This window comes from Delphinus delphis, chromosome 5 (genome assembly GCF_949987515.2).
Source record: "Delphinus delphis chromosome 5, mDelDel1.2, whole genome shotgun sequence".
NCBI lineage: Eukaryota > Metazoa > Chordata > Mammalia > Artiodactyla > Delphinidae > Delphinus > Delphinus delphis.
In genome coordinates, this window is record NC_082687.1 from 86,304,150 (window position 1) to 86,318,268 (window position 14,119).

The 14,119-nt window shown below is 37.4% G+C and overlaps 1 protein-coding gene across 2 annotated transcripts in view; it reads right to left on the reverse strand.

Annotated features, from left to right (window-relative positions):
* Window positions 1-1,225: 1,225 nt before the first annotated feature.
* The window catches only part of STIM2 (stromal interaction molecule 2), a 168,243-nt gene continuing 155,349 nt past the window's right edge, over window positions 1,226-14,119 (reverse strand). For both annotated transcript variants that reach the window (XM_060012728.1, XM_060012729.1), the window contains exons 11-12: window positions 8,118-8,388; window positions 1,226-3,235 (exon numbers count right to left, since the gene is read on the reverse strand). In XM_060012728.1, coding sequence (XP_059868711.1) covers window positions 2,758-3,235; window positions 8,118-8,388 — 749 coding nt within the window. In that variant the 3' untranslated portion in view covers window positions 1,226-2,757. The remainder of the gene's footprint in view (window positions 3,236-8,117; window positions 8,389-14,119) is intronic.

The window sequence follows — 14,119 nt, forward strand, 5'->3', positions numbered from 1 at the left end:
CTCAATAAATGCTAAATGCTATTATTCCTCATATTAGAAATTTGTAAACAGCCTAATGTTTAATAATAAAAGAATGATTAAAAAGATTATGGTTAATCAATACAATGGTATATCATAGAAACATTAAAATGTTGTTCGTGAAGAGTTTTTAATAATGGAGAAATGCTTATACTATATTAAGTGAAAAAGCATAATATAAAGCTATATAGTATGGTTTCAATTATGTAAAATATATATCAGTATATAGAAAATGATCTAGCAGAAAACATACCAAAATATTAAAAGTGATTACTGTGGGCAGTAGAATTTGATTGCTGTTGTTTCTCTTCTTCATACTTTTCTATCATGAATCGTTGTTTACAATAAGGAAGGTATTACTTTTAAAATCAGGAAAATACCATAGTTTTATAAGGTTAAAATAAGGTAAGAAATGGGTAATTTTAAAAATTTATATTAACGTCCAACTCTTCGTGTGTAAACGATGTGATACAGAAATTATTGTGGCTTTCCAAAACTCAATTATTTTCTGTTGAATTTACAAACACAGAGCATTATACTAATGCATGTAAATATTACAAGCAACATAAGGCAGCAAGTATCCCTTGGTTGAATTTGTTTATAACCGTGTGAAATTTAGAACAAACAATGCATCCCCTGACTTAAGATGGCCCACATTTTACTCAGGCCAGCCTCTCCCACTCCCAGGCACAAGTTCTAGCATCTAGGTGGTTCTGATCCAGGATCCCTTCTTACCCTGAACAAGTGGAAGCCTTGCTGGGCACTCCTAGAGATCCTCCTTCTCCCAGTCCCACTTCATGCTCTGTGGCTTTTACCTTCTCTATTCATCAAACTAAAAGGTTCTCATCCCTTTTGCAATTTTCAAAGGGAAGAACTCCTGCCTGGTTGTAAGAAGGAGAAAGAAGATTAGGTATTCCCTTCACTCTGAAGAAACTTTCCAGGGCGCTTTTCAATTCTTCATGCACAATTTTTCCCCTTCCTAAACAGCTTTAGGGTCTGTGTTCCTCAACTCTTGACCTTTCAGGTTAACTTACCTTATAATTAGTCCAAAACACTATGTTCATTTCAGTCAAACAATTTTTGCCCTCAAAGCACTGTCTATTAAATATATAAATATCTGCGTATATAAATATCATTCAAGACCTTAACAGTTTTTAACGACGGCACTGAAGTACATAAAATTTACAGGAAACTTCGGGAAACTGTTCATATTCTTAGTAAAGTATTTCTTTGGAGCAAATCTTGAATGATGATTGTTTATCAATCAGCATTTTCATCTAAACAGGACTGAGTTGGACATTATATATTTCAGCCACAAAGCTGAAAAACCATTCTAGCTAATATGCATCAGTTGTTCACCTAAATGTCCATCCACATTGCATTAACTAGATCATTCTGACTGAATTTTTAAAAGAAGCAGTTTAAGCAGAAACTCCCCAGATGTTAATGTACTTTGTTACTCATGTGACAATCTTCACAGTAAAAGTTACCTTTATAATAAGCTATCAGTTTAACAAACCCCAAACTTTATAAATACAATACAATCTAAATGCACCATAAATTTATATTTGTTAATCTTGATATTAGAACATTTAAACATTTCAAACTACATAAAAATATGACAAACAATATAAAATAGAAAGAAATTTGTTGACAACTTACTTCCAAAACATCACTATTTCTTATATTGCAGTTAAGCAAGAAGACAGCTTACACAGCTCTCCAAAAAACATATAGTGTTCTTAGTGGAGTGTTATCAACAAAAATCAGCACAGTCCCACAAAATAATGTCTTCGATTTATTATCTTTTCCACAGTACAAGTTTTTCACAAACCATAAATCTTTGCAGTTATTGAGTCTGTAAACAAGTGCCTGAATCCCCACATCCCCCTAGTTTAGTATATGCTTGTGAATGTTTTAAGTCCTTCAATCAAGTTTTAACTCTTCCACTTTGTGTAAGGAATCAAGAGCCTCTCTCTTTAAATTATTTATATTTTATCATACAGCCTGCAATGCAGAAAATCACAGTGAAAGCCCTGGGAAAAACAAAACAACATGGTCTTTACAGCAGGACTTGAAACTTTATAATGTTAAATGCATTTAAAGAAGCTTCCCATAATAAAAGCGTGGGTTTTCATTTCCAGAAATCAAGTTAATTAGAAACCCTATGTTCTACTTAAAAACCCATTTTGATCTAAAAGTGAAAACAGTCCCCTATCCATAGTCATTTTATAAACTCTATACAGTTTCACTTGCAGAGATATTTTTCCAGTCTGAGAAACAGTAGTGCAATTAGTTTTACTCCTTTTAAGTTATTTTAGTCCAGGATGTAAATAGCTCTGTGGAAAGATAAGAAGATGCTCTGGTAAACAAGAAATTTCTGCAAGCCCATGCTGGCTTACTAGTCCATTAAAGCTTGTTAAGTCCATAGTGGCTCTCAACAAAATGTTGTATATATATCACTAATAACAAAGCAGAAATAAATAGGCAAAAATGACTGTAAACTGTCTCATCTCTTAATGATTTTTCAGTAATAACTGGCTTGACAAATTGATTATATAGTCATTTAAATAAGCAGACAGTAGACAGTTGCTCTTAAGGACATTCCACTATGGCATCCACTCTGGAAAGCCCCAATGGAGTTACATTCCTAAAATTAAAACAAAAAAAGAGGAGTGAAGGATGGGAGATAAAAGTTTAAAGATGCCACTTGAATGGAATTCCACCAAGTCAGCCAGTTCACTTAGATTTCTTCTTAAAAAGGCTTTTAATTTTTGATGGCTTTTTGCTTTTCTCTCCATTATGGCAAAGGTCATGTGGGATGCTGCTTATCCTGGCAACACCTGGGGCTTCCTGAACTGGTTTGCTGTCGTTGCCAGCTGAGGAACATGATGTGTGGCGAGGTTTAGGTACCGGGATGCCACTGGAAAGCTGGTTCATGCTACAGGATTTCTCCAAGATGCCATTGTACACTTTGCTTGCAGGACTGAAGATCATGCTCTTAGTTTCTGTCAGACCTACACAATCAGGAGAACCCCGGGAGATATCTGCAGCTATGGGCGAATCTCCTCTGGATGAATCCTCTAGAGAGAGCTCATCTCTTGATATTTTTCGTGGAGACAATGTTTGGTATATCTCAAGGCTTGAAGGAGGAGACTGTTTCCTTCCAATGGAAGAATTTAAGGAGTCACATTCTGAAGCTGTGTCTGGTACTTCCCTGGATGAGATAGAGGCAAAGGTAAAATTTTAAATCAATATGTTTCTTAAGGGTACTGGCAGACATTCTAACTAATTCTAACCAAAACATCTTCCACTGTTTAAGCTATCAAAATATTAAAGGGAGAGATGTTAAAATTCTATACACATTTCAACAAAATTTAGAAAATTACTACTTTAAATAATATAACTTATCAAAATGTTTAATTTTTAACATGAACTATGATAATGATACCTTCCAATCTAGAAAATATTATAACTTAAAGTTACACCTTCTTCAATTGTCAGAGAAATGAAAATGTTTAAATTTTACAGGTTTTTATCATTTCAGCTACTTCTGTGTTTTGTTTCAACACTGAAAATTTTTCTTTCTAAATCACATAGTTGACATATAGTTGAAAAGATGAATTTTAGTCACCACCTTCTCCCTTTACTGTTTAGTCATTAAATTGATTAAATATAGCTTCCTAAGGAAGGAAGAAAAGAATATACTAAGCTAAAATATAAGCTCTCCCAAGTTTAAAACAGAAGGGAAGGGCTTCCCTGGTGGCGCAGTGGTTGAGAGTCCGCCTGCCAATGCAGGGGACACGGGTTCGTACCCCGGTCTGGGAAGATCCCACATGCCACGCAGTGGCTAGGCCTGTGAGCCATGGCCACTGAGCCTGCGCGTCCGGAGCCTGTGCTCTGCAACGGGAGAGGCCACAACAGTGAGAGGCCCGCGAACCCAAAAAAAAAAAAAAAAAAAAAAAAAAAAAAAAAAAAACAGAAGGGAAGGGAGGTGAGATACACTGGGGTGGGGAGTGGATGGCAGGTGAAAGGTAATGATATTGAGCTATTTTTTTTAAAGTAGACATTCAATAAATTATCACAAGTTTAGTCCTTTGTGATTTTTCCCTCTTTTCCACAGTGGCAAGAGAAATACAGAGGACTGGAAAAAATAAAGTTTACAACCCCAAAGCCAACGTACAGTAAATGCTATCAGCTATTCCTTCAAAATATACCTCAAACCCACCCTTTTCTTCCTGTCCCACTGCTACCATCCTTCTTCCTGCCCTACCAGTTACCTCAATGATAGCAATAGCTTCCTAATTCGTCTCCCTGCTTCCATTCTTGTTCTTCCCTCTGAGTTACTTCTCTGCACAGCCCTTAAAGTGGTTTTTAAAAACTCAATCAGAGCACAATAATCTCTTGCTCAAAACTTTCCAATGCTTCCTCACACACTTAGGCTAAACTCCAAAGTCCTTGCCAAAGGCCGCAAAGCCCTGCATGGTCAGGTCCATGGCTATCCCTCCAGCTGCACAGTGTACCATCTTCTGCCTCTTCCTTGTTCCTGCCACATGCCAATCTTGCGACTCCCTCAGGGCTGTTGCACTTGCTGTTCCCGCCGCCTCATCTTTTTTCCCCTCCATCTCCACATGACTCAAATGCTCTCTCTCCAGAGATGCTTCTCCTAACTACCCTATCCAAAGCAGCATTCTCTTTCCTTTTACCTGTCTTTGTTTAGCATCCCAGAACTTATCACTACCTAAAATATTTTATATTAACTTATTTATAGTCAGTTTCCCCAGAAGAAAGGAGACAATGAGGGCAGGAAGTCTTATTAACTTTTGTAGTCTCTGGAATAGTGACAAGCTCATAGTGGATATTTAGTAAGTATGGAAGGGAGGGAGGGAGGGAAGAAGGAAGGGAAAGAGGGAGGGAAGGAGGAAAGGAAGGAGGGAGGGAGTGAGGGAGGGAAAAGAAAGGAAGGGAGGGAGGAAGGAAAAAGAGAAGAAAAGATAAGAAGAGAAGAAAGAGGGGAAGGAAGGGAGGGAGGGAGGAAAATTCTGAAGAATAGGGATAACAATTTATTCATTTTTGAATGTACCATACCTGAGATGAATAGCGTTCACTCTATGAACAGAATGATTACGAAATGAAAAGTAGAGTCAAGGTAAAAAGTAACTGGCAAAAGAAATAAGGTGAGAGAAGGAAGAGAGCTGAAGACAGAAAGGCAGGAACACATATGATCATCATCTACCAGCTGGAACTAGGCCAGGACCTTGTCTCACCTGTCTTGGCAGCTCAAGTTATTAGCAAGTACACGGCACACAGCAAGGACTAAATTCATATTTATAGAGTAAATGAATTGAATGCTCTCTCACCTTGGATGACCTATGATTACTATCATTATTCATGTTATGATATGCATGTTTATTGATTTTTGACATGTATTTTGTTAATACCACACTTCAGTTACATATTAGACTGCTAAATGTATTTAGTCTTTTCTATGAACTTTACTCACACATGTATGTGAAGACTGTCTTTATTACACTACAAGCTTTCAGAAGGTATAAAATCTCCTGGGCAAATAAAGACTTAAATAATGCTTTCATTTTATACAGTTACATGTACTGTATAATTTTTCAAATGCTCTTACAATTGATAATGGATAGTGCTAACAGAGGGCAAGGGGCAGTTCAGATAGGAAGAAATGACTCAGAAATCAATCACTGGTAGGGAGTTTTCTGCAAGGCTTCTTTTTGGAGTAGATGTCCATTAATCAAACAGCATATATCACTGTTCCCTGGAGCTGTTCACTGTTCCTTCAGCTTCCAGAGCCAGAAGCTGATCTAGTCAAAATTTTATGAATTTACTTTCTATTCTGTTATGTGGTTTGGCTGCTTTGTGTGTGAAATTCTAAACTAGGTTAAAAATATTTTAAAAACTAGCTTCTAAAATCTAAATAATGTGTGAAAAGAATACAGACCTAGATTCCTGTCCTGGTCCTGCCATTAATTAGCTGTACAATCTTGGGCAAATCAATTAATTTAACCAGATCTCAATTTTCTTGTCTAGGTAAGAGTATTTGATCAATCTCTAATACTACTTTTAGTTCTAATATCCTAATTCCAAAACAAATAATAATCTGAAGTGTTGCTTCTTCTGCATAACTAGTCAGACTTGGAATACAGGTCTAGTACACCTTAAAATCTCCCATTTTTCCCAGAGCATATATTCTTCAGAATATTGAATTTAATTGTATGTACCATTTATGTCATTTTTCTACTTTTATTTTTTTCCCACAGTGACGTGTGGTTGAATTTATGTAAGTTTAATGCACGTATAACAAGACTTAACTCAAGGTAAGGTTTAAATGAGCGTATACGTGCAATAATGCATAGAACATAAAAGATTGGTAAATAGTAAATGTTTGTATTATTATTATTTTGTAAGGATTCTGGTGGTTCAACACTTAAAAGACTAAAATGGAGAGGAGGAAGTTGTCTGAATCCAAATTCTTCTCAAATTAATGAGCTAGCTGTGAATTTCTGACAGTGCTCTTTGAAATGAGGGCTGAACATTTCCATCAGTGCAAAAAATTCTACTGGACAGCAGAGCTCTAGAGTTTTCCTACTAATTTCCATAAGCCACACAAAATTAGTTTTGTCAGTAAAGCCATCTTACTGGTGACTACAGTTATACTGCAAAGGTTAGACAAAAAAGCTGGTCATAAAGTACTAACCAAGCAAAGGTGCCTCAGATTCTCCAGTTGCAATGACAACACAAAACTTGTACTATCTCCTTAGGAATATGCTATAATAATCACTTTCTAATCATAAAATTTACTTTCACTAGCAGATGAAACAATTATGTGTGAAGAATCACATGACAGAGAGCCACCAGGGCTTATGGCGAGTGTCCAGCCCATTCCTTCTGGTTTTGTTTTTCTAACAAGAACAGTAAAGACTTCATGGCCACATGGCTACTAAGTGGCAAACTCAGAAACCAATACCAGTTTTTCTGTCACTTAATACCGTACTGCTCCAAAAGAGGAATACGGTTTAGAGAGATCCCCAACAGCAACCGGTCTCATTGGACTAGAATACACTGCTGCTATATCTACTTTATAGAAAAAAAAAAAAAAAGTGTTATGAATATAATTTCCTCCTTTAAATTCCTGACATTTTCTTAAATCTTTTGCATCTGATACTGCTTGCTCACCAGCAAGTACTAGCACATAACAGAACAAATCATTAATTGGCAACAAATATTTTTAAACCTCAGTCAGTCATATTTAATGTTTCCTTGTGCTCAAGTATACTTAAGCTCATGCCTTTATATTTTACATATGAAACTGTTCGTTAGACAAGTTTATATTCTGAGACTTGAGTCAATTGTGTGCAATAGCCTCTAAGCAGTTATATCTCAAAATATCCTATGTGTGTGGTGGTCAGAATTCTAAGATGGTCCCCCAATTCCCAGCTCTGGTGTGCACACATCTTCTCCCAGTTAGTTATTTAATCAAACACTAACATAGGTGCTGCTATGAAGGGATTTTGCAGGTGTAATTAAGGCCCAAACTAGTAGATCTTAATATATAGAGAGATTATTATCCAGGTAAGCCTTTTAAATTTGGGTATAGAGATCAGAGATAAAGGAAAGCAGAGATTCAAAGCAAAGGAGGGATTTGAAAGAAGGGAAATTCTCTGTTGCTGGCTTTGAAGATAGAGGCCACACATGGCAAGGAAGAGCAGGCAGCCTCTAGAATCTGAGAGCAGCCCCCAGCTGAGAGCAAGCACGGAAACCAGGACCATGGTACTGTAACCATGAGGAACTGAATTCTGCCACAACCAAGTGAGCTTTGATGAGGCCCCCTAGCCCCAGATAAGAATAAAGCCCAGCCAACACTTTGATTTTAGATTTGTGAGACCCTGAGCAGAAAACCTAGCCACACCAAGCTTGGACTTTGGCATACAGAACTGAGAGCTAATAAATGGGTGTTGTTAGAAGCCACTAAAGTTTGTTGTAACCTGTTACGCAGCAGTAGAAAATTAACACAACATACCACTTCTACCCACCCAGCCCAACACATACTGTATTTCATTCATTGCCAATACCATTGCTTTTCAGCAGAGAAGTAAATGGCCTCCTCCTCCTCTTCATTTCGATAAAGAGCAGGGCAACTTGACACTGAGAGGATATCTGGATCAGGGGAAGGCAAGGAGTGCTGTGTGTGCTGGGGGTGGTGGGGATGCCGGGGGTGTGCCGGGTGAGCATGTGCAGGAAGCTGAGCTCGCTGAGACTGCGGCGAGGACGGAACGATGCTGCGGCGGGAGCGACACAAGCTGCTGCTTCTGGCCAGTGATCCGGCAGGTTTAGCCATGGTCCCTGAAAGCCAAGCGGAAATAAATGAAAACATTCATAAAATCCAATGCTCCTTTCATGCACACTACAGAGACACACCAAAGAGAACTGATGTGATTAATCTACCTTTGTCACCATTGAATCTACCTTTGTTGAAGTAACTGTACAATTATTACCATCCTCTACCACCTGTAAAGCTGCTTCTCAGGAAAGTTAATAAGTAAAAAAAAAGGTAACAAAAATAAAAACAGGTCTAAAAAATAAACAGAAGTGAACATATAAACACATGTGGTTTTAAATACAAAATCTGACATTACTAACCATAAAGGCTTAAACATTTACCCAAGATAACAAATTCTTATATTTAAAAATCAATAAAGCATATTTAAAAGGAATCTGTACTTTATTGCAAATATTTTAATGAATTTTAACATTGAAAGACGAGAAAACTATTCAGTAAAACAGGTTGGATTTTTCAACAAATATCTCTTGAGATAGCACAACTTGTTTGAACTTTGAGAAATTTTAAATCAAGGATCATTTAAATACTGTATATATAGTCTCACTATTTTTTAGGCAAAGGTCAGATAAAAACTTGTTTTTTGAACACTGACTATTGTGGAACTAACCAGAAGTCTTAGATTACCTTGTTTCTGCTCCCAGTCTCAGTCTAGACCCACACAGACAGTAGACAAACTTCCCCTATGTGCTTAAATCTTCATTGAATGGGCACTTCATATCTTTGCCTTAATGGAAACATAGCTCTCCTAAGAATACTGATCTCAAGCTGAAGCCGTTCATTCTTCATACCTCACATGCTGCAGCATCAGAACAACAGATTGATGGCCTTCTCACTCCCCAATATTGTTGTAAACCCTCACTCCCTTTACAAAAACATGTTCCTTTGACACTCACACTATTAAGCCACGTGAATCTCTCATCTCCACTTCACTAGTCACTTCCTGCTTAGTCTCTCTCTTACCAGTCCATCCAACCTCTCACCAGCTTGAGCCATCTCATCTGTAAGATGAACACCTTAACCAATCATGTTTTTCATCTCTTCTCACAAGACATTCACCTCTACTCTACTCCACCACCCACTCTCATGCCTTGGTCTTGTCATCATTCAGAATTACTTCATTTTTGAAATAATAAGCTTAAGACATCAGATAATTTAGATTCTAACATTCCTACCTTTCTAGTTCACACATTCTGTTCCTTCCACTATCTGTCCCATTCTCTACCCTAAACTCAAGGACCTTATCTACTGTTTATCCCTTTTGCTGCCTTTATTTTCATCTTCTCCTCTTCTATTTCCCATTGGCACTTAAAAATAAAAGTTAAAAAAACAGGGGGCTTCCCTGGTGGCGCAGTGGTTAAGAATCCGCCTGCCAATGCAGGGGACATGGGTTTGAGCCCTGGTCCGGGAAGATCCCACATGCTGCGGAGCAACTAAGCCTGAGCGCCACAACTACTGAGGCTGCGTGCCGCAACTACTGAAGCCCGTACACCTAGAGCCTGTGCTCTGCAACAAGAGAAGCCACCGCAATGAGAAGCCCACGCACCGCAAGGAAGAGTAGCCCCCGCTCGCCGCAACTAGAGAAAGTCCGCGTGCAGCAACGAAGACCCAACACAGCCAAAAATAAAAATAAAATAAAATAAAATAAAATAAATTTATTTTTTAAAAAAAGTTGAAAAAACAAACCTGAGAAACAAACAGATAAACAACAACAGCAACAAGAAAACCTCCTCTACCCTCAGACTGTTTTCAGCTGACATCTCTCTTCCCTTTTATGTAAATGATCTATGTTGCTTTCTACACTACTTTATCTTCACTCATTCATCAAAGAAATGGTAAAGTGCTTCCATACAATTTCCCTGCAACTATCATTAACAAAGTTATGATAAACTTCCTCATTGCTAAATTCAGTGAGTATCTCCATCCTTCCTTGACATTGGACCAGCACGTGACATTATTAGTTTATCCTTTCCTTGACCTCTCCAACCACATTCTCACCTCTTCCTTTACTGTTCCTTAATTGTTTGTCACCGAAGTTCTGTTCTCAGCCTTGTTATTCTTGTTCCACTTATTCTTCTCAAGAAATTTCATCCACTCCCATTACTCCAATTACCCTTTGCAGTCTATAGAAGTCCAAATCTGTGACTCCAGCTTTTAATCTTTTTCCTAAACTTTAGGACTTCACAATCAACTGCCTACTGGACATTTGGGTGTTCCACAGATACCCACACTGAATTCAACATTTTCCTCCCAAACCCACTCCTTCTTCTATGTTCCTTACACCTTGGTGTAAAAAAAAAAAAAAAAAAAACCCAAAAAAAACACCACCACTCACTTAGTTATCTGAATTGGAAACGCAGACATTCTTGACTCTTCTTCCTCCATCGTAAACCACATCTAGTTAATCATAAAGTGCTTCCAGTTCTACCTCCTGGGTATCTCTCACATCTCTCCACTTCCCCCTCAACAAATCACTGCTGTATTATGCTGGACTACTGCACCAGAATAACTACTGATCTTTCTCCTCCAACTTATTCTCCATACTGCAACCTGCATGATCATTTTAAAATGGAAAAGGAATATGACATTTTATTCGTTAAAACCCTTAAGTTGCTCCCATTACTTCTAGGATTAGGATGAAGTCAAACTCCTTAACATGGCTTAGAATGCCCTATTTATCTAGCCTCTAATTTGGAACTAGTGTCCCTCTTCTCTGTTATAGGAATACTAGGAACAATATACCTCACTCAGCTCCCAGAAGTATCAGAGTATCTCCATACCTTCTTTCCTCATCTCATCTCTCCCTTGACCTCCCATTTCACTTAAAGAGCAGTTCCTCCAGGAAGTTTCCCAACCCCTCCAAATTTAAGGTCAGTGTTTGCCCTCTTGTGCTCACATGGCAACACCAAAGTCTATTTCCCCATGACATAACTTAGTGCATTGCTCTTGTCTGTCCTCCATTAGACTGCATGTTTCATGAAGGAAATAACTGTGTACCATGTTCAACACTGAATCACAACTAGCACAATGCCAGACAAAAAGTAGATGTACAGGGACTTCCCTGGTGGCGCAGTGGTTAAGAATCCACCTGCCAATGCAGGGGATACAGGTTCAAGCCCTGGCCCAGGAAGATCCCACAAGCTGCAGAACAACTAAGCCCGTGCGCCACAACTACTGAGCCTGCGCTCTAGAGCCCGCAAGCCACAACTACTGAAGCCTGCGCACCTAGAGCCCGTGCTCCGCAATAAGAGAAGCCACTGCAATGAGAAGCCTATGCACCGCAACAAAGAGTAGCCCCCGCTCACCACAACGAGAGAAATCCCACACGCAGCAACTAAGACCCAATGCAGCCAAAAATAAAATACATAAATTTATTTTTTTTAAAAAGTAGATGTACAGTAAGTATTTACTGAGTGAATTAACAAACAATTCAAACAGAAACAGCCACTGAAATAACTTGACAGACTGGAAAAAAAGAAAATGGGTAAAATTAAAGGGAGTATTTTCAGAATATTTGACTACCTCCATAAATATCATACAAGGCTTTTTCCAAACACAAATTATATAATATGAAACTATTTATAATTTAGTAGACAAACATTAGAATTTTCCCTTACTTATTTATAATGATTCATAGATTACAGAACTGGAGGAAACCCTGGAAATCTTTAGTCCAATGTTCTCACTTTGTCAAAGAAGAAACAATATCCTACAAATACTAAAAGAATGTGTCCAGACTGACACAGATGATTAAGTTCTACAACTCTTAGCATATAATGCAGCCATTCTCATCAGTCACTGGTTACTTGGTATACACAGTAAAACATAGCCACATTCAGCCATGACTAGGTGTGATGCGAAGGGCTGAGAAGAATCAGGATTCCCTGCTTGGAAAAATTTTTTTTGTATTACTCACAAAGATGGAAAGATACCACATGAAGAAGGTTTAAAAACAAAGCAAATAGTTTATATGAGGAAAATTCTAAGTAATCCAATAAAGAATATAACATAAAGATGAGACTCATAAATGGGTCACATCTAGAAAATGTTTACAACTCTACAATCCTTTCAAAAAATTTTCTTCTTACATATTGCCAACACCACAAAACTCACGTAGGATTAAAAAGCAGTTCACTTTGACCTTGTAACAAGCTCTCCTATACAAAAGGTGAACATGTTTAATAGTACCTCCAGGCTATTATTAATTCTCAATGAAAGCCGACAGCCATCCCTACCTGTGATTTATAAGAGTAGCTAAATGAAACACTGAAGTTCACTGCACAGAAATTTATTTGAGGTGATTTTTCATTCTAATATCAATAATTATATACAGGAGCATAACAATTAAATAAGACACTATTTTGCAAACTGTATTTTCTTATGGCAAAGAAGATAAAATTTGGTTTTGAATAAGGGGGTCCTCCCCCACCACCAACAACCAAAAATAATAAGTAATATGGGAACTTCTGGTTCTAGCAATATGGCAGTCAAAGATAACCTGACCACCATTTCCAACCCCCAACCACACACTTTAAATAGCCTCAAGTACTTCAATATGCTGAATAAAATATAACAACAGTTTTAAATGCATAGCTGAGTTTGCAAGGAAGAAGAGAAAATTCTTGGATGCCAAAACACAAAGACTAAAAGTCAGAGCTAGTAGGCCTGTGAGTGATGTTGGAACTGCTGTGGGAGGTTCTCGGTCTCAGTAATTTAAGGGTTTGCGCTTTAATTTGGGGATATAAATGACATCTTAAGCCCACAGAAGGTGAGGAATAGGAATTGTGAGTGTTCTGGATAAAAGCCTGGGCCTAGATGGCTGCATTCCTCAGTGGGAGGGTGTACTGAAAAGAAATCTGACCAATGAACAAGGGAACTTCCTTCAATGAATGTTCTCTGGATACTGGAATTTAAAAAGGTTCTTATGAAAAACTCAATATGCTGGGTGTTCAATACTCAAACTCAATACAAACTAACTCATATTACCCTGGAGTTCAAGTTTATACTACCAGAAGGGTCTGTGAAACCCAAATCCGAAAGGTTAACAACAACAAAAAAAAAGATGGTCCTGAGTAGGTGAAGCCCTTGAAACTACTGCCAGAAGCAAGAGAAATCATATTGAGGAGCACTCCTACTCCTCACAAAGTGTTTCCCTGGAGGGAAGAAAAAAAGGAAGTTCCTTTAAGATAGTTCAGTAAAACACTATAAAACAGGAGAAGGCAATCTGCTCTGCAAACTCAAGAAACAGCTGCAATAATCAATCAAGAACATCAAATAATACAATTATCAAATAAAACTAAAATATAAGATGTTTAAGGGCATTAAATTATAAAATAAAAATGAAAAAAGGACAAGGCATTAAAAAACAAGTAGATTTTATGAAGAATCAAGGAGAACTAATAGAAATGAAAACAGTCACTGAAATTAAAAATTCAAAGAATGGGTTAAACAAAATTGGAGCTGAAGAAAGAGTAAGTAATCTCAAAGATGGATCTAAGGAAATTTTTCTGAATGCAGCACAATTAGATAAAAAGAAAGGTTAAGAGATGTGGAAGATAAAATAAGATCAAACATATAATTATAGGCTAATATTACTCTTATATTTCTATACAACTAATATTCCAGTAGGAGTGAAGAGAGAAAAGAAAAACAATATTAAAAGAGAAAACAACTAATAATTTTTCTGTAATTGAAAAAAGATAATCATCTTCAGATTCAAAAGCACACCAAGTATCA